Source organism: Oncorhynchus keta, unplaced genomic scaffold (assembly GCF_023373465.1).
Source record: "Oncorhynchus keta strain PuntledgeMale-10-30-2019 unplaced genomic scaffold, Oket_V2 Un_contig_15955_pilon_pilon, whole genome shotgun sequence".
Lineage (NCBI taxonomy): Eukaryota > Metazoa > Chordata > Actinopteri > Salmoniformes > Salmonidae > Oncorhynchus > Oncorhynchus keta.
The window spans coordinates 104,293-126,401 of record NW_026279620.1 but is presented as its reverse complement, the minus strand read 5'-3'; the positions used below and the strand labels follow the sequence as shown (position 1 = coordinate 126,401).

At 42.7% G+C, this 22,109-nt stretch overlaps 1 protein-coding gene across 1 annotated transcript; it reads left to right on the top strand.

Annotated features, from left to right (window-relative positions):
* The first annotated feature begins 9,688 nt into the window (after positions 1 to 9,688).
* LOC127919183 (homeobox protein Nkx-2.3-like) lies at positions 9,689 to 13,036 on the top strand. Its single transcript, XM_052502592.1, has 2 exons — positions 9,689 to 10,604; positions 11,637 to 13,036. Exons 1-2 carry the CDS (start codon positions 10,136 to 10,138, stop codon positions 12,269 to 12,271), a joined length of 1,104 nt encoding a protein of 367 aa, XP_052358552.1. The 5' UTR covers positions 9,689 to 10,135; the 3' UTR covers positions 12,272 to 13,036.
* Positions 13,037 to 22,109: the final 9,073 nt, after the last annotated feature.

Below are 22,109 nucleotides of genomic sequence, written 5' to 3'. Positions count from 1 at the left end.
ACACACACACAACACACACAGAGCGAGAGAGAGAGACATACACACCACTTTTTTAAAGATGGATGAATAATACACAGATATGCTAGCAGCGCGAGACATAGTCATGTTCCAGAGTTATCTGTAATATATTTCATCATAAAGACTTTCCCCGGGCACTTGGAAGCCCTAGGAAAATTAAGCCGCTATGATAAGATTAAACCGACAGCAGTGACGTTAAAAACATTTTAAATGTACCATTCATTATTCACTTTAGACCAAACGTCACAGCTGGGTAGCATAATCAACAGGTAGACCTGAGCCTATAGGCAGTCATAATTCCCGAACTACTAAATAGTTGGCAAACGACAACGAGTGGTGGGACATTCCTACTTAAATCAGAAGCAGCACAGATTTATCAGAGTGCTAAAACGTAACGGCATGTTTTTACTTCTAATGATAACAATGGAAGTGGGGCGCATTCATTGTTAATGATTTTAAACTCGGTGGTGATTGAATTTCTGCTTACATTGAAGAGAACCCGTTGTCTATATAAACCCGTGATCCCCACGGGATTTGGTTTATTTCTTCATTCTCCATCGAGTCATCTGAACCCCTAGAAGTATTTTTTTTAAATAAAGTATTTAAAATAGAGGATGGAGAGGACGCATTTGTCAAAATAACATGTTTTCTGCGTTGTGTATAAATAAAGCTAATGTTTTTACGGATCATTATTTGCATCCTATAAATGTTTCATTCCCGTTCCATTTCCCACATAAATCAGGCACCCCTCTGCTGGTAAAAGTCGGTCGTTTGTCACCGGGCTCTGGCGTGCTCCGTGACAGAATAGGAGAAACAGAAGTACCATTAGGTAAACTATTCAACGCCACAATTTATACAACACCCAACGCGCGGGTATAAACAGAGAGGGGTTGCGTCACCCTACAGTATTTAGGTTTCTGTCATGCAGGACCCAGTCACAGAGCTTTATGGCTCAGTCCGGATTCTAAATTAACATCGTTTTGCAACCCGTGCACTGCATTTCTTATGATATGGCCAAACCCGTCTGTTTTCAGTGCACATATAACCTACTAAGAAGGTTAGGAATTTTAGATGACACGTGGAAAACATTATGAGGACAGCAGAAAGTTTCGTTTAAAAAATAGATTTAGTATAATTCGGACTATTATTATTATTATTATGAGCCTACCAATATATGCCTGTGGCTTTTAGGTCTACAGTGATATGAGAAAGTAAACAGATTACATTTCTTCCTCAATCATAGTCTTAATATAAACAGGCTATATGTGTTCGCACCTGTCCGGAAAAGGCTCACCTTATCCGAGAAGGGAAGCTATTTACGTGGCTAGTTTAGGCTGCTTGTTGACAATCATTATTTTGGAGCGCCTGTCGGGTGTCTGTCTGGCCGGTGGGCTCAGGGCAGGGAGGGCCAGGCGGAGACTTCACGGATCAGTGAGATAGCGTCTCCCACTGTGGCTAATGGACTATTAGTCCTATTAGTGACGCGACCGCCGCTCCACTGTCCAAACAACCCCGGGAGGCTGGAGCGCCGCACCACACAGTGAAGTGCCACCACACACTTTTACGCGCATCTTTATTGGGCAGCAGTGGACAGTGCAAATTTGAGACCAAGTCTAAAGATAATTTATATACTGAAAAATTATTGATACTTGTTTTCTTGCCTTATTTTAATTTTCATAGTTTGCCATATACAATTGATTAAATATTAGTTTTTGTCTCATCAATCTACACACAATACCCCATATTGAGGAAGCAAAAACTTTTTTTTAGATATTTTTGCAAATGTATAAAAATAAAAAACAACTGAAATACCTTATTTACATAAGTATTCAGACCCTTTGCTATGAGACCTGAAATTGAGCTCAGGTGCATCCTGTTTCCATTGAACATCCTTAAGTTGTTTCTACAACTTGATTGGAGTCCACCTGTGGTAAATGCAGTTGATTGGACATCATTTTGAAAGGCACAAACCCGTCTATATCAGGTCCCACAGCTGATAGTGCCTGTCAGACAACAAAAACAAGCCATGAGGTTAAAGGGATTGTCTGTAGAGCTCTGAGACGACAGGATTGTGTCGAGGCACAGAGCTGGGGAGGAGGGTACCAGGTTCTGTCTATATCAGGTCCCACAGCTGCCTGTCAGACAACAAAAACATCTGAGGAAAGGTACCAAAGAATATCTGCATTTCTTGAAGGTCCCCAAGAACACAGTGGCCTCCATCAATGTTAAATGGAAGAAGTTTGAAGGCACCAGGACTCTTCCTAGAGCTGGCTGCCTGGCAAAACTGAGCCATTTGGAAAGGGGCCTTGGTCAGGGAGGTGACCAAGAACCCGATGGTCACTCTGACAGAGCTCCAGAGTTTCCACAAGGAAGCCATTCCTCAGTAAAAGGCCCATGCCGCTTAGAGTTTGCCAAGAGACACCTAAAGGACTCTCAGACCATGAGAAACAAGATTCTCTAGTCTGATGAAACCAATATGTTTTGGAAGACTAGTCAGGATTGAGGGAAAGATGAACGGAGCAAAGTACAGAGAGATCCTTGATGAAAAACTGCTCCAGATGGTTCACCTTCCAAATAATGACCCTAATTACACAGCCAAGACAATGCAAGAATGGCTTCAGGACAAGTCTTTGAATGTCCTTGAGTGGCAAGCACCTAAGGACTCTCAAATTGTAGCGTCATACCCAAGAAGACTCAAGACTGTAATCTGCTGCCAAAGGTGCTTCAATAAAAGTACTGTAGTAAAGTGTCTGAAAACATACATGAATGTGATATTTTTATTTTTTTATTTTTCATAACTTTGCAAAAAATTCTAAAAACCTGTTTTTGCTTTGTCATTATGGGGTATTGCATGTAGATTGGTGAGGATGGAAAAAACAAACAATTTAATCAATTTTAGAATAAGGCTGTAACGTAACAAAATGTGTAAAAAGTCAAGGGGTCTGTATTGTAGCTTATAAAAATATGCCTGCTTGTCTATAATGCAGTATCTTATGTATGCTTAACGAAAATTCAAATGTGTTACAAATGAGTGTACACAGCAGGCTGAACAAAAATATGAACGCAACACCAACCCTTGGGTTTGGTCCTATGTGTTGGTCCCATGATTCATGATCTTAAATAAAAGATCCCAGAAATGTTCCATACACACAAAGAACGTATTTCTCTCAAATGTTTGGCACTCTACGTCCAACCAGGCCTCACAACCACCGAACACGTCTATGGCCTCCTGTGATCGGTTTGTTGATGTCAATGTTGTGAACAGAGTGCCCCGTGTTGACGGTGGGGTTATGGTATGGGCAGGTATAAGCTATGGTCAAGGAACACAATTGCATGTTATCGATGGCATTTTGAATGCATAGAGGTACGGTGATGAGAGCCTGAGGCCCATTGTCGTGCCATTCATCAGTTATCATCATGAGCTGGTGGCTATGTCACAAGGATCTGTACACAATTCCTGAAAGCTGAAAATGTCCCAGTTCTTCAATGGCCTGCATACTCACCAGACATGTCACCCATTAAGCACGTTTGGGATGCGCTGAGTGGACGTATATATTATATATATATAGCGTAAATCTATTATTGGCCTTGATATTGCCGTTGTTGATTCATTATGCCTATATATATATAGTTTAAATCTATTATTGGCCTTGATATATATATATTTAAATCTATTATTGGCATATATCATAGGCCAATAATGCACCATCTGGATATTATGTGAAATGTAAATGTGTTTCTGATTTTTATTGGCTATTCATTATGCCTATATATATATATATATATTCCTAGAAAAATCAGAAACACTTACCTCACATTTTAATTCTCTATACTTTGATAGAAATAAACCCTTGGGTTTTTAAATAAATCCTTGATATTGCCGTTGTTGATTCATTATGCCTATTCTATAATAACCGAGGGATAAATATTTGAACGTTATTTTTGGATGCAATAATCACTTTTTAACCCTATTTTTATGTTAGTGCGTCAAAGTGAGTAAAAGTCAGAAGAATAAGCCATTGTTAAACGGAAATCAATAGGACATCAATATATTATTTCACAGGATACTTCCTACAGCAATTTACAAATAAAATAAACATATTTTCGTTGATTTTAGAAACAAAATGCCATTCGTGAAAATAGAAAGACCTTAATAATGAAATTACAGTAGGCCTGTATGATCCATTATCAAAGTTTGTTTATTTAATGTATCACCATACATAGCGTACATTTTCATAAACAAATCTTAAATTAAAACGTGTCACTGTGGAAGGAAACTATTTTATGCACCTTTATCCGAATAAAGAAATCAAGTAAAACCGCCTTGTATTGAAGAACTGTCAATACAAACTGCAGTCTGTTCAGCCGCTCCTGACTGAGTGACGTAGGGAAAGCCACCTGCAGAAACGATGCAAATGTCCATTAATCAAATCAGCTGACTGGTTATCTGACCACTGTTGTTGTAGTCGCAGCATGCGGCAAGAAAACATAACCGTTATCTACATACAGTAAGAACAAACAACAACACGGATAGGCCGAAATGTTTTGTGATTATACCGTGATATAAACTATTGCGGTGTAGTAGGCCTATCAAGTTCATCAGAACACTAATAACAGAAAGTAAGACCACAGCAGCACACCAACGTTTTGGCGCAAAGGAAGGACACATTTTTGGAAGCTACAAGACATCACTCTTCGATTGTGAAAGTGTTTTTTTTACGCATGGAAACGTTCCTTATTCATAGACCCTATAGCCGTGGTCTGGTCTCCCATCGTGTTTGTTATTGGATGCATCTTACCTTATGAAAATAACCTAATTGTCCATAGTCATTGTCCAAAACAAACAAACGAACCGGTCATCACACGTGCACTCTTCTCAGTAACTTTTAAGTACAAAGATTGTGTTTACTTTGAGCCCGGGCCTCCCTTTAACTCTCTCAAACCGGCCGCTGTAAACGGGCGCGAGGCTCGAGGCCCGGGGAAGAAGACGCTGTCCCAATCTAAACATCGCGAGCGGATGAGATTATCTCTCGTCTCGCTCCCTTCCCTTTTCTCTCCACTATAGGCTGCCCAATGGTTCCAACCGCAACCAAGCATTCGGCCCTGGCGCCTATACTTGGCCACAATTGACAGATGACAAGAGGTGTAGCATTTCCTTTTGTTGACCCCCCCACCCACCCCCTTACCCTCTACCCTTTAGCCCCGACTCCTTTCCCAAAAGCCCGGAAAACGCGTAACACTGAAATGTCAGTGAAATCTCATCCCCTCCCGATGTGACACAGAAAACAAATGAAATATATCGAATAAACATTGTTTGAAACAGCAAAGACCAAGGCCGGCGACGGGCTATTGTTATACCATTTTGATGTATCGTAATACTTTAACACTTAGAACAAGGCGGCAACATACTTTAATACGTGCAATTAAACATATCAAAGAGTTCTGATATATATTAGGACTTGGTTTATGTGATACATCCCGCCATAAAAGCAACATCAGCATTCAGAGAGAGAGACTTGGCGAGGTTCGGTGTCCCCTTGTGCTCATGTTTGGACCACAGCCCGGCGCGGAGGAAAGAGACGTCAAGGGGCGTAATAAGGTGAGAAAATCCGAGGGTTCTGTGTTTTGTCCAACAGCGTTTGATTCTCTACGCTTTTCCGGTTCTCGTCGTTTCTGTTCGGAAGCTAAGGCTGCAGTCTATAACGGGGTAATTAAATGTTGGGGACTGACTAACCGGTCTGTCATCCTATGCACCTAAAATAACAGCAGGATAATGAAGAATAAAGGACAAAAAGGCACAGATATTTCTGAGCAAATTAATGCAAATAAATATAATCAACGTTAACATATGAGTTTGCCAAAAATAACAACAACGATTACTGTTATGAATATGTGATAAAAGCATAATAGCTCATGAGTTTGACAGCACAAATTAGTTTTTGCAAACGTTGATTGTGAATAATAATGATTATAATCATTATAATTATAATTATGATTCACAATCAACGTGTTCAAAAACGAATTTGTTCTGTCGTATCCAAATAGCCTTCACCTACTAATAACTTGAATTAATAAATCACAATTGTATAAATGGCATGATCATGAGTAGAACACAGTACAACTCTCTCTACAATTACTTTTTAGGCCTAGTTATATATTGGTTAGAGCGTTGGACTAGTAACCAAAAGATTGCAAGTTCAAATCCCAAGCTGAGAAGGTACAAATCTGTCGTTCTGCCCCTGAACAGGCAGTTAACCCACTGTTCATTGAAAGTAAGAATTTGTTCTTAACTGACTTGCCTAGTAAAATTAAAATATAATAAATATTCTATCTAAATTATTTTTTATTTTTCGTGAAGGCCTATTTTCATTGGATGTACCAAACAAATACAATTCAAAAAGGTTGATCACTTTTCGTTCATAGAACAAGCATATGCCACTATGACCATTTAAACAAGGAAAGAAGCGTTGCGTTTAAAAAATAGCCATATGAATCTGCACGAGGCTACCAAACAATCAAACAATAAAAATGTACTACCGTGCAATTACACTTTCACGCAGTATGATTCATACAGGAGAAACATTTGGCCGAAATGTAAACAACGTTTTAAAAGGCTACAATAAATGTATGTTTTTCGAGATGCTTGTTTTTTTTAATAATAAGTTAATGGAAAAACGTTTCAGTCGTTCGTGTAGCTATCGAAAATATTTCATCCACTTAACCATCCATCAACAACGCATAGCCTAACTTTTCCCGCATGAATCTCCTGAGCATCAAATCAAATCAAATTTGTTTATATAGCCCTTCTTACATCAGCTGATATCTCAAAGTGCTGTACAGAAACCCAGCCTAAAACCCCAAACAGCAAGCAGTGCAGGTGTAGGAGCACGGTGGCTAGGAAAAACTCCCTAGAAAGGCCAAAACCTAGGAAGAAACCTAGAGTGGAACCAGTCCTCTTCTGACTGTCCCGGGTGGAGATTATAACAGAACATGGCCAAGCATGGGGGCAAAACTATTTTCCAATGCTTCCCCTTGACCTCAGAACGCATCGCGTTACCCAACAGTCGCTTGGCGTCGTTGGATTTAATGCTTATTTAAACTACATGAACGGACATGGTGACTCGAGCCCCGTTGTCAGTCTAAACACAGTCCACCGGTGGCCTTGTTAGGCACTATTTTACTATTTTACGACTTCCACGAGGACATGACCGGTGGCGTTGATATACCACGAATCAGAATGCGCGCCGGCGTGTCTGCGAGCCGTGTAACCAGACTTCATCATCAGACATATATCTGACAATATCCGCCCTCCTCCTCCTCCTCTCTAGGTCTCTTTCTAGTCAGTGAATCATTGTGATGAGTAGGCCTATACGCCTCTGCAGTGTCTTGCTATGGTTTATGGTTGGGCCTCGCCGGCATCTGTATTAAATCAGATTTCAGGTCAGATTTCAGATTGCATTTGATTCGACTTTATGGCACAGATATGGTGCACGCACATTTGAACGAAGGAACACACACACACACACACACACACACACACACACACACACACACACACACACACACACACACACACACACACACACACACACACACACACACACACACACACACACACACACACACACACACACACACACACACACACACACAAGCAGCAAATGGGTGGACTAATCTGTCTGTCAGAGCTAATACTATGGCACCTCTCTGCGTTGTGTCTGGTGAGGGAAAACCCTGCCTCGCTGCCATGCATGAAAAAAACGTTACTCAGGCTACAAGAGTGCCTGTGTGAGTGAGAGCACAAACCGAGAACCGAGGGCACAAAGTGACAGCCGTGTGTGTGTGTGTGAAACGGAAAGGGAGTTGATAGGGAGCAGATTGTATTGGCTAAAAACGTCAATCAGTTTTGCTGGAGGAATGTTAATTGCCGCGGATACCCTGCTTATCGTCCCCACGGAGTTATTAATATACCCGGATAAGAAGTCACAGAGACACCCGCCATGGGCTACTGCTGCAGCTAGCTACTCTTCGCATAGTCTTTTTGTTTACTTATAATGTGTACGATGTGCATGGCATCTTTGGGCTAACGGGCTGCTGCAGCACGACTAGCTTATAGGCTAGTCTAGGGCTAGGCTACTCATGTTATATCGGTTATTGCCAATGACCTACTGTTCAAATTTGGGAAATTACAAATAGTGTTATGTTTGTTATCCTTGATCAAAAACGTAGATCTGTTGTTCCACAGCATTAATTAATGTGGGGACCGGTGCTGCGTTTTAGCATGCGGTCTGTGGAAGGTCGAAACGTGCACCTGCTGTGACACATCTGCTCTGACAATACATACAGATGTCGTGTTTTGAATGCAGTAGAGTTACACCCTTTCCTTCTTGATTCATTGGTGTATTGTGAAGCAGATACACTGAGTGCACAAAACATTAAGGACACCTTCCTAATATTGAGTTGCGCCCCCTTTTGCCCTCAGAACAGCCTCAATTCGTCGGGACATGGACTCTACAAGGTGTCGAAAACGTTCCACAGGGATGCTGGCCCATGTTGACTCCAATGCTTCCCACAGTTGCGTCAAGTCGTCTGGATCTCCTTTGGGTGGTGGACCATTCTTTATACACACGGGAAACGTTTGAGCGTGAAACACCCAGAAGCTCTGCAGTTATTGAAACACTCACACCGGTGCACCTACTACCCTACCCCGTCCAAAGGTACTTCAATATTTTCTCTTGCCCACTGAATGGCACACACACACACACACACTCCATGTTTCAATTGTCTCAAACATTAAAAATCCTCCTTTAACGGGTCTTCTCCCCTTTCATCTGCCTGGTACCGTGTGGCTCAGTTGGTAGAGCATGGCGTTTACCACGCCAAGGTAGTGTGTTCGATTCCCACGAGGAACAGTAGGAAAAGATGTATCTACTCAACAGTTTAAGTCAAGCTGGATGTGAGTGGCAGTTAAATGACCAATACGTAAACATTGAAATGGATTTAATAGGGTCTATCAATAAGGGATTTCAAATTCTCTATAGAAAGTGTTCGAGTCCAATATCTCTGTGTCCGGATTCAGCCCTAAAAAACGCCAATGGAGATTCATGTCTCTGTGGAATATGTTGGCCTAGCAGAGGCCGGACACTTGACCTTCACGCAGTGACAGGCATATAGCTCGGCGTTTTCTCCTCCTGCTTTTGCTCGATAGCCTGTACAGATTTGTCACTCACGTGCCCCAGACATATGGCACATCCACAACCTGTCATTGACGCACTCCAACACAATATGTAGATGAAGTTGACAAGCTCACAAAAAGGGAAATTACTTTATGTTCAGTATTTCATTGTCACAGCGCATGATCAGCTGGGTTTCATTTCCTCGTTTTCGCCGTGCGTAAAAGTCACATTTGAATTCCAGTTGATGGTCTATTTTGAAAAATATGTATATTTTTTGTCACTGTGTATGCTATTTCATGCGCTCCTGGAAAGAGGGAGCATGCATATGCGTTTGGTGAGAGTTGTCTGTCTCTCCGTAGTTCTCAAATGTGATTCCGGACCAAGTTATCTTAATTAAACAAATCATCCAAAACACAAGAATAAGAATAACACTGATAAATGCGTAAATTAATGGGCAACCTATATGCCTATAGCGTAGAAAATGTAGGGAGGGTATTACATATAGTGAGGGGGTGTACAATGGAGGCGGTTCACCCTCTTCAATACCTCCGCTCTTCTCCCCTCCCAACGCGTCCAAATACTTATCTCGCTCGCGCACTGGCTCCTCTCACCACCTTCCCTTTCTTTCTGTTTCGTACATCCCCGCCCCAGACCCAGACCCAGTGACATCACGGGAAGAGACAAGGGGCTTCGCCCAGCCCTGCTCCCATCTCCAGTTACAAAAACACACAGGAACTCAATTGTCAAAAGATCGCACCGCACGGCTGGTTTGTCTATAGCCTATGGAGAACCAGGCCACACTTATAGGACTAAACCTTTAACCAAACCTTTGTTTCTTTTCATCAGGGGATGAGTTGGGATATCCAGCCGTTTAGCGCGCGCACCTCCGATTACCGAGCCTCTAAATCAAGTATTATTTAAAACGGGCGATATAGTATCATATGTTACTCAGCGGGTTCCATTTCCTTGATGCGCGCGAGCAGGACCTCGATGGCATGATGCTCCCGAGCCCGCTCACTTCCACGCCGTTCTCAGTCAAGGATATTCTGAAACTCGAACAGCTAGAGCAGCAGCAGAGGCAGCGATCTCAACAGCACCAATCTCGACATCTGGACCCGCTACAGATCCAACACCTGTCCCACACCCAACAACACTTAGTACACCCGGACTCGACCCAGCAACAGCAGACCCAGTCCCAGCACTTCCAGGCGCCACCGTCCTGTATGCTTGCTTCAGCGGTCGACAGCCCTCCGTTCTCGGACGGGGAAGACAACATGGCTTACCTGAGTTCTCTGGCGGCCCAGGACGGGCATGGAGAGGCCAGTCTGTCCCCGGAGATGTTCGTCCATCCCGGGATGGGTCACCTGATCGACCCGAAGCTGGAGGTAAACCTGGAGGATCAGGAAAACAGTGAGTTGAATAATAAGATGATTATTTTGATATTTTTGTTCTGCTGAAATTATGTATGAACAAAGGGACACGAAGCGTTGCTTTGAATAAAATACCTAATACAGCCTCTCAATATACACACTCATGATCGTTTGCATCGACAGTATATATACAACCAGAAAATGTAAGGATAAAGCAATACATTATTGCGGAAGGTGACAATGTGTCTTATAAAGTGTCTTGGTTTCAGGCTAAATGTTGGGCAGGAGTTTCGTGAGTGTGTTATGATTTCAAAAGACACAAACGAGGCCTGTTATAATTCGACAAAACTACATTTTAATCCCAAATGGGGCCTGGAGATTGTTATATAATTCAATAATCTCGTTTTTAAATATCTGACTTTTTGAACGTATTACAAATAAAACATTAATTTAGGTTGGCAGGAGAATAAATATCTCAACGGGTATACATATGTTTTCATTATGATATTGTCTTTATTCTAAGGGCTGCATAGACTGGGAAAATAGTTGAAATCATGACACATAAATGTTATTGGACTATAACTACTTTATAACCAACAGAATAGCATGAATGTTATAACTAATAGAATAGCTTGAATGTAAATATGTCTTTAAAATAAACGACACAGAGTAGGCCTAGCCTGCAACCAAGTGAAAGTAAACATTGTGGGAAAATGGTTGTCTTTGGTTTTGATTTATGGTCATAACTTTAGACAGTATTTCTCACAATATTGCGCTTTTGTTTCTTTTACTTCATTTATCTAAATTCATTTATCGTGAAGTTTACACGTTTTGAATAGTTTGGACGTTTTACTGTCACGGTTTTCATAAGGTAGGACTATACTGACTGACAAAATAATTATACATTAATGTCAGTAAAACGAAATTAGTTAGCTATACACATTAAAATAAGTCACATTATGAAATATATTTCCCAAAATATATTTTATTTTTGTAGGCTACTTTAATAAAACTATATTCCTATTTTCCGAGTAGCCTACAAAATGTTTATGCTCATGTCTTGACACCACAGAGAGCTGTGGCGTGGTGTCCAAGCCGCTGGAGGGAGAGGACAGCGGCCAGGGGGACTCGGATCGGCCGGCCAAGCAGAGAACCAGACGGAAACCCCGGGTCCTCTTCTCCCAAGCCCAGGTGTTCGAGTTAGAGCGACGCTTCAAGCAGCAGCGGTACCTGTCCGCTCCTGAACGAGAACACCTGGCGAGCACTCTCAAACTCACCTCCACGCAGGTCAAAATCTGGTTCCAGAACCGACGGTACAAGTGTAAGCGGCAGCGGCAGGACAAGTCCCTGGAGCTGGCAGGACACCACCACCCTCCCCCGCCAAGACGAGTCGCGGTGCCGGTCCTGGTCCGGGATGGGAAGCCCTGTCTGGGCGGGACTCAGAACTACAATACTCCGTACGGGTCGAACCCCTATAGTTACAACGGATACCCGGCCTACACGTACAACAACCCGGCATACAACAGCAATTACAGCTGTACTTACACCAGTATCCCTACTCTCCCGCCAACCACCACGGCTAACCCCTTCATGGCCATGAACTTGGGGAACATTGGGGGGCTTAGCGCCTCTCCACAGCCCCAAACGCACCAAGGGACAGCGGTCACGACATGTCAGGGCTCACTGCAAGGGATCCGGGCCTGGTAGCCCCACTCCGGTTACACCTTGGATAAAACCAGAGCATTGTTTTACACCCACACAGGTGACATTAATCGAATCCTCTCATGCCGTTTTTAAAGGGTTCTTCCCCTTTTAAAATAAAGGGAGTTATTTCTCTGCAGTATTTCGGAAACAGTGTTGTTTTTATCTAGTTATTGGCCTTCGTGTCTGCCTGGTGGAGTGGCTGTCGTTGGATTAAGACTGAAAAGGTGCAAATTCAACATGTTTACTCCACTCTCGGTGACGGTCATCAGAAAGAAGCTGTGCGTAACGGTTGAAATGGATTTATGACCAACAATGGTCGCATTTTATTTGAATGACAAACTATCCAGTTAACGTTGGATATATAGGATAGGCCTAGTCACGGGACTAGACGTTTGATAATTGTGATATACGGACTAAGGGTGGTCTAGTTACTTGTAAGCATGTGTTTAAAAGGATGTCCGGATTATTCAACACGGATGGCCTATAGGTGAAGTTCCCAATCTACTGTTCTCAAGGATTTGCTTGATATTTCTAATGTTTCTTTAGCCACGATGACATGAGAAGTGAGAGAGAGTGTTTGATTGTTTTCAAGCTTATGTAATTCATTGACATTTATTTGATTAATTCCATTTTCTCAGTTAAAAAAGTCCTGAAATGGCAGAAATTGAAATGGAATCCAACCTTGGGCTCTGAACACAACTAACACAATTATATAAAATCTCATAACTTGCTTTCGAAAACGAATAAATTCCATATTTTGCTACTTTGCGCAAACTTTCCACGGTCCATTACATTCTTTGTGAGGCTCTTGAGAGTTTTCTATGGTGGGATCCTAATTCTCCCACTGTGCGTGTGCGTGAGTGTGTGTGTGAGAGAGAGAGAGATGGATAGGCTAACTTCCCGTTATCTACAAGTTGTTCTAATTTATCAAGATGTCTGATATTATTGAAATATCACCTGCTTTTCGATGCGCCTTTAATTACGAGTCTATAAAATGGGGATAGAAATAAGCAATAATATTACAACATGCTGGATAAGAATAATCTCTGCAAATCACTTTCATCACAATCATTTTCAAAAGCCACATCTAAAGTAGAAAGACGACTGACAATGAATAGGCGACATTGAGGCATGAATGGCCTCTTGGCAAGATACGACATGGATATCAAGACAAGAAAAGGCTCATTCTCTCTCTTTAGACACAATTCCACTCAACCGGTGCACAATATTTCAATGAAAGCTGTGCATTCGAAATGTCCTATTCCCGCAATAGCAGGTAAACGTATTGCAATTGTAGCCTACTTATTCGAACACATGAAAATAGCTTTTTTAGTGCTAGTCTGATTTAGGTTGTTAGCCACAGCTTTGTTATAAAATCTTGCCATTTGGAAATGTGTCGCGCCCGGAAGGCGGTTGGAGAAGGCCAGGCAACAGGCACACTCGAATTAATTGTGCGGGTGCCAGTCTGTGTGAAAAGAGGAAGTTACTCTCCATTTGAGGCGCTTTAAGGACGCGATTAGCAACCTAAAATACCCTGAAAGAAGCAGCTCGAGCGGGGCTGGAGAGGCCGAATAATAGGCCTTATTGGATTCCTGGACAAAAGGTGTATGGTAGGCTGGCCCGGACACTCAGCAAAGACAAAAGAACCCAAGAGCTGAGAGATTGACGTCCTAATATTCCAAATTGAGGCACAGGCAGTGCGTTATTTTAACTGGCTGCGCTATACTGCGATTGGGATAGGGGAAAAAAAAGTGTTCACTTTTGTTCGCTTTTGGGGAGGTTTTTGTTCCCGAAGAAAGGGCCTCTGATTGGGGCGGAGAGGGAGAGCCCCAGCCGGGGCAGCAGGGCTGGAGGTTAGGCAGCGGGGGGCGGCTGTGTGAATGAACCGTTATTATTGCTACAAGTTTCACCATTTCTGTCTATCTGCGGGAAAATGGAGGACAAGGAGCAGAGAGAATTCAAGGAGGAGAAGAAGCATGGCGGCCTGGTTATGAGAAATGGGGCATTGCTTTATGAGAGAATAATATTTTTACAGAATAGAAATATAATCCATAGGTATTTGATCTTTCTTATATCAATTTTGCGACATGTCGAAAATACCAGATGATGATAGCCTGGGCTCTTTGAAATAACCACCATCGGCTATAGACTCAATGTCAGTCATTCAATACACTCTGAAGATTTGATTACGATGCCTACATCTAAGAAACTTGACAAGTCTAATGAATTAAAAGATGAACATAGCAGCCCACTTGGACTGCAGTGAGTAGACAATATGATGTTTAATGTTCCCACTATGTGACCATCTGAATTCACTATTCCTTATGGGCGGCTCAAACCTGTCATCATGACCTTTTTGTAACAGCCAAACGTTTTGGATAAACGTTTTATTTAAAACATTTTGTGCATACTTTTTCCGTTCACGTTAGCCTACAATTGTTCAATTTCTCATATGTTAACCATGACAGACAGAGCTAGCCTCTGGCGGCAATGCCGTTGTCCCGGCTCTGTGGGAAACCGCCAGGCTCACGCATACCACAGTGGGCAGATCTGCAGAGCGCGAGGAGAGAGGAAGTGGAAATTAGACAGACACGCGAGCAGGGGTTCAGGCCAAAGACATTATCCAGACGAGGAGCAGCCGTCATCACAAGGCCTTGTCGATGAGCGCCATAAATACTGGTCTGGGGAGAATCTCTGAGGATACCTCCCAAATGGCACCCTATTCCTTGTTTAGTCCAATATTTTACATGGGCCTTGGACAAAAGTAATGGACTAGGCGATATAGGGAATAAGGTGTCTTTTAGGACGCACAATGGGGGAGAATCTCTTATTACTAAACAGCTAAACTAGAGCATCAGATGAACACACTCAATGCGTACCAAATTGCACCACATTCCCTTAATAGTGCACTACTTTTGACCAGGGCCCATAGGGCATTATATTGGAAATAGAGTTCCATTTGGGACGTATCCACTGTTACAGGGACTGGGAAAGGAAGGATCACTGTTGGCCTAGCTTAAGTGAGCTCCCCGTGGGAAAGCGTCAGAGCGCGATAATAGTTGAAGAGTTGTCATGCAGCATAATCTTCCGGGGACATATTTTGAAGGGAGGAGAGGGGAGAGGCTCCTATACTCGACACAAATATAGCATGATTTCAGATCAACGCTGGACCTGTTGGACAGGTTTGGTTAAAACAGGAACTAGCGATGGGCCTACGATACATTTTTAAAACGTAGGTCTATAGGCTACAATGTATATATATATTTTTTTAAATGTAACCTTTATTTAGATAGGTAAGTCAGTTAAAGAACAAATTCGTATTTACAATGACGGCCATACACCGGCCAAACACAGAAGACGCTGGGCCAATTGTGCGCCGCCCTCTAATAATAGTATAATACTAATAATACATAATAATTATTGGTAATATTGTTATTAGGCCTTTATTAGTATATATTGTTACTATTGAACAACAGTGTTGCAATAATAGGCTATTAGAATAAGTTGTAAAATCACAAGCAATCATGCAGGGTTCATGCGCTACAGGCCACAAGAACAGTTCAACTGAATAATTCAACGGGAACGTTTTTTGTCTGAAGACAGGATTTTGACTGCAAATAGCCACTTGTTGTATAATTATTTTCCCAAGCTCTCTGACAACTCTCATCCTCCTTTGCTTAATTTGTTTTTCATCTTTCCCTTATCCCTCAGAGTCGCAAGAGATGCTCCCTCCACAACCACATACTCAACCAGTTCGCCCCTCCTGCGTGTACCTCTTCCGCTATATTTGTCTAGATCGAAATAATCAAATAAACCCTGATGGTTTGGAGCGACTCGACTACTGTATTATCCTATCGGGGGCTCTATTTCGGAACCATGCTCTCCCTAATCTCCTGTTGGGCCCAAAACAGATGTAAACCAATCAGGACTCGCCTAGTGTTCTCGCGCTACTAATGGGGATTAATTGAGACGTAAACAAAAGGAGGCCTCGAGCTTGTCACCCCACTGATAAGCAACGTTCTAGACTAGAGTCTAGCTGGCGTTCTCACTCCACCGCTGCTTCAGGAGTAGAGCCATAGAGCATACCTGCTGTCACAGTGCGGGACCAGCCACTTGATGTATGTAAATAGATTTGAGACAGCATGGCGTCGCCTCAGGACGCTAGCAGCCTCGTCGGTGGCTGCTGCAGAGTTTACGTTTCTGATTTGCATCAGTTTTAGAATCAGCCAGGACACCCATGACACAAGCCAGTATTTGACGTCCATGCAGGTATGAGGACGTCGGGAGATGACGTTGAAACCGCAACACTAGGGGCAACAGTGAGCGCTGTTACCTTCAAGTAGGTTTCGCTAGGCGTTATGGGATGGGAATGACGGGCGGCTGTGTAAGCGTCTGCCTCTGATTCCAAAGAATGCAAGTTCGAATCCAGCAATATAAAGTTGTTTTTGATATTTTTGTTTTAAGCCTATCCCAAACCTTAACCTGTAGCTTAACCATTCGGATGAACGTCTAATTCTAACGTGAGACTGTGAGAGCTGGTAGTTTAGAATACCCAATTGTGGTGTGAGGCTCTCAAATTCAAAGGACCAGAGCAAGCTGCAGCTTGCTGTGTTGGAGTGACATGGAACGTAGATAAAGAGAAGCGGTGACCACGAGGAAGAACAGCACAAATAGGCAAATTAAGATTCTAATCGATTCTCCATGAGTGGATTGGGAAGGTTAATTTAGCCTTATGTTAATACAATAAAACAATAATTACCCAAATGTTTGTGTTTTTGATTTGACATCAACACCCATGGAAAAATAGCAGAAAAGGTTGGTTTCAATTAGGCTATTGACACATGCAATTTGGTCAAGCTTTTTCAATAGGCATAGAGTTAAAGCAGCCAATGCTTAAATGTGATTTTTATGGATTAATAGGATTTATTTTACGACATTCATATATTTTTGTAATTATGCTATTATTCTTAAAATATTTTCTGACATTGTGACACACACGCAAACAGTTTGATTATGCGGTTCTCTCTCTACACTCTACTGAAGTAAACTCTTTACACTAAACCTAACCACAACCGCATCCGGAGCCGTTTGTGTGTTTTCCTCTCAGATGGCAGATTAAGACCCATTAAACACTTATTAGTCATTAATTCTCTTTAAATCTACACAGCTGTGTGTGTGTGTGTATCGAAATGTCAGAAAATACTTTAAGAATAAACAAATATGCATGTTTAAAATAAGAAAAACACAAAAAGATGCATGAAATCTAGGAGTTTACACAACATTATAATAAACAATAGTTGACAGGCACACAAATAATTACAAAGAGAGATTGGTTCCAAAAAGGTTCGGGCCAAATTCTCTGAATTGGGCCGTCTTTGGACAAAAGGTGTCCGATTGGGTGTCACTTCTTAAGATCCGTTCTGACCAGAAGAGAACTGTACGGAAACTAGAGTCTTTCAGAGTGAAAGAGAAGTGGATAGGGCCTTGGCCTTTGGTTTTGAAGAGAACGGGTGAAACAGCACGCCCTAAATAGGGCCTGGCACCCTATTCCCTATATTGTAGCCAGGGCTCTCATCAAAAGTAGTGCACAATATTGGGAATAGGGTGTAATTTGGGACGCAGTACAGCCTTTGCTGATGCGGGTTGAAGACACATGACACCGCCTCCAGTTGTTGCTTTACAGTACCGCGTTTGGTTTGATTAATCGCCGGGGCCTTTAGTAACATCTCCGCTAAAGAGAGAGAGGTAGTTACAAACAGAACCGCCCGCACCTACTGTATTTACCTGTAAGTGCGGTTACCCCCCCCCCCCCCACACACACACACACTTTCCAAACTGAAGTACGTCATTAGCAGCTGTTAAAGACTCGTGCACACTCACACAATATAGCTCTCTTCCTTGCTTCGTCAACATCGATATAACAAAGCCATGTTTTCCCAAGACGTGCCCAAACAGCGCGCGCGCAATCTTAACTGGGAGAGGAGGAAGAGGGGCAGGGAAGGAAGAAAGAAAGAATCAACTGCTGTCATCACATTCCCCAAGCAGAGAAGAAATGTTAGTTAAAGACTGCAGTTAACCATTGGATGGTGTGGGATGTCGGCAGTGCTTAATTTAGCTGGATCCTGTCGGAACAGGATCTGGCATTTCTCGGTTTTGTGCGGTTTGGTTCCGGTGCCACTTTATTGCATGACCTTTTTTCTCTCTCTCACATGTCGCAATGTCACAATTATAATAAAAGCTATCAACAAGTGCATTCGATTTGCCTCTTCGTTAATTCTCAGTTTGTCAGTGTCAAAGTAGCCTGTCATTTCGATCATTTGTGCAGTAGGGCCTATTATGGTGCCTTCAAGACAACTGGGAAAAACGAGGTCAAATCATTACGTCAGTTATCTTTAGGTTGGAAGTCGGATCTCTAGAAAGAGGCCTGGGTTCCAGACTTGGAATTCGAATTGGATGACCGTTCAAATGAATTTGCACAGTCGGTGCTAGTTTTATTTCGAGTTCCCAGTAGTCCTGAATGCACTGAAGTAGTAAGTATGAGAATTTCAGTTCCGAGTTCCAAGTTGTTTTGAATGTAGCATTAAAAAGGATTATGCCAAATATATTCAGTCATGTAAAATGACGTAGAATTGCATGAAATGCGTTTATAAACCGTAGCCCACTAAACACTTTCCCGAACCCTAGCCCACTAAACACTTTCCCGGACCCTAGACCACTAAACACTTTCCCGAACCCTAGTCCACTAAACACTTTCCCGGACCCTAGACCACTAAACACTTTCCCGGACCCTAGACCACTAAACACTTTCCCGGACCCTAGTCCACTAAACACTTTCCCGAACCCTAGCCCACTAAACACTTTCCCGAACCCTAGTCCACTAAACACTTTCCCGGACCCTAGCCCACTAAACACTTTCCCAGACCCTAGTACACTAAACACTTTCCCGAACCCTAGCCCACTAAACACTTTCCCAGACCCTAGTACACTAAACACTTTCCCAGACCCTAGTACACTAAACACTTTCCCAGACCCTAGCCCACTAAACACTTTCCCAGACCCTAGTACACTAAACACTTTCCCGAACCCTAGCCCACTAAACACTTTCCCGGACCCTAGCCCACTAAACACTTTCCCAGAACCTAGTACACTAAACACTTTCCCGGACCCTAGTCCACTAAACACTTTCCCGGACCCTAGCCCACTAAACATTTTCCCGAACCCTAGTCCACTAAACACTTTCCCGGACCCTAGTACACTAAACACTTTCCCGGACCCTAGTCCACTAAACACTTTCCCGGACCCTAGTACACTAAACACTTTCCCCGGACCCTAGTCCACTAAACACTTTCCCGGACCCTAGTCCACTAAACACTTTCCCGGACCCTAGTCCACTAAACACTTTCCCATACCCTAGTCCACTAAACACTTTCCCGAACCCTAGTCCACTAAACACTTTCCCGAACCCTAGTCCACTAAACACTTTCCCGGACCCTAGTCCACTAAACACTTTCCCGGACCCTAGTCCACTAAACACTTTCCCGGACCCTAGTCTACTAAACACTTTCCCGGACCCTAGTCCACTAAACACTTTCCCGGACCCTAGTCTACTAAACACTTTCCCGGACCCTAGTACACTAAACACTTTCCCGGACCCTAGTCCACTAAACACTTCCCCGTACCCTAGTCTACTAAACACTTTCCCGGACCCTAGTCCACTAAACACTTTCCCGCACCTAGTCCACTAAACACTTTCCCGGACCCTAGTCCACTAAACACTTTCCCGGACCCTAGTCCACTAAACACTTTCCCGGACCCTATTCCACTAAACACTTTCCCGGACCCTAGTCCACTAAACACTTTCCCGGACCCTAGTCCACTAAACACTTTCCCGGACCCTAGTCCACTAAACACTTTCCCGGACCCTAGTCCACTAAACACTTTCCCGGACCCTAGTCCACTAAACACTTTCCCGGACCCTAGTCCACTAAACACTTTCCCGGACCCTAGTCCACTAAACACTTTCCCGGACCCTAGTCCACTAAACACTTTCCCGGACCCTAGTCCACTAAACACTTTCCCGGACCCTAGTCCACTAAACACTTTCCCGGACCCTAGTCCACTAAACACTTTCCCCATGTGTGCAACTTCTGTAATGCCTCAACACTACTGCTCTGTGCCACTACAAACATGTAGTGATATGCATGCAATGTTTTATTATTATAAAAGAGATGTGTTTCTCATGCGTTCCGGTATCTCTTATTCCTGTACCTCATGATTTACTACTGAAGCACTGGATGTCGGTTGTGTATGCGGCTATGATGCATGATGCAGCATATAGGGCTGGCTGGACAACGGACTAAAGTAGAGGTCTATATTATAGGCCGTTAAATATGGGCACTATGGTTTACAGACAGTCTCAGACATCCGAACAGCTGAACATTTTCGTTTTCTTCTCCTTGCCAAGTTTGTCATCCAAGTTTTACTGTTTCTTGTGCTGGGAACCAGGCTTTGGCTGCGGGTGCGGACCTCCAACCGGGCCGAGGATCGGTCGTTCATCAGCCGCAAACATCTAAATATTTATCCCCTCTCTGATCTTGGCCTTACACGATAACCACCCAATGCTACTTTCTAGGTCAAAACAGACCTCGTTTCTGGGAAATTTTGCTGGGAATCATTCATCCAGAGCTGACCAACACAACTGTCATCGTTTACATGCGCGAGGCTAACAATAACATTGTATTATTGTTACGTGGCAACCGATTAGCACCCCAGCCTGGCTGAATCACACAGGACACTTAAACCCACCCCAAAATAAAACATACAAATGTTGTAGTCTATTTTAAAGCTTTTTTTTGTGACACTAACTATTCTTGCCAAATTGAAGCCATGGGACTACAAGGATCTATGTGCGCAAAGCACAGTTCTGATATATTGAGCATTACACGTTTTCACATCCCAGATCTCAGAACTGTTTTGTTATTCTTTTATAACCCATTAATAGCATCACCTTAAAAGGTAGGCTACCTAAAATGCAGAGTATCAAAATCCTAAAACATTTGTAAATCTGTTTTTTTTAGGAGGGTGCAATCGCAGATAGAACCGCATGGCTCTGAAATGTCAACCTGGGTTCAGCCATGAGGTTCTGTCTGGCCCAGAATGTACAAATTCTTTCAATAGAGAAGTAGGCTACAGACTTTTCATGATTAAATAAAGATCTTCTTTCTAATCGCAACATCAAATATATTAATTAATGTTCATCACACATTTGTTAAAGCGATAGTTCCCTAACATGACAAATACACTATATCCTATGAAGAACTAGCAACAATGCTAAAGCTTAGCTCTGGATGAGTAAACTGATGTAGTATTCTGGTCTCTGACACCCAAAGTCAGTAAACTACGTGCTAGTTATCAATAAAATGTGGTAAGATTGTAATTTTTGTGAAATAACCCTTCCATGGAGGTTTTCGTATTAATATAAAACAAGACAAAAACAACAATGTCTTTCCTAACTATAGATGCAACATGCAACAATTTCAAAGATTTTACTGTGTTACAGTTCATATAAGGAGATCAGTCAATTGAAATAAATTAATTAGGCCCTAATTAATGCATTTCACATGACTGGGCAGGGGCGCAGCCATAGGCCCACCCACCGAGGAGCCAGGCATAGCCAATCAGAATGAGTTTTTCCTCACAAAAGGTCTTTATCACATACAGAAATAGTCAGTTTCATCAGCTGTCCGGGTGGCTGGTCTCAGATGATCCCGCAGGTGAAGGGGTCCATTGCTGGTGTGGATACACGTGGTGTGTGGTTGCGAGGCCGGTTAGACGGCTTGTG

Excerpts from the sequence above, each read along its gene's own strand:
- LOC127919183 (XM_052502592.1), top strand. The coding sequence starts at position 10,136 with ATGTTACTCAGCGGGTTCCATTTCCTTGATGCGCGCGAGCAGGACCTC. Across the intron at positions 10,605-11,636 it reads CCTGGAGGATCAGGAAAACA|AGAGCTGTGGCGTGGTGTCC; the intron begins GTGAGTTGAATA and ends TTGACACCACAG.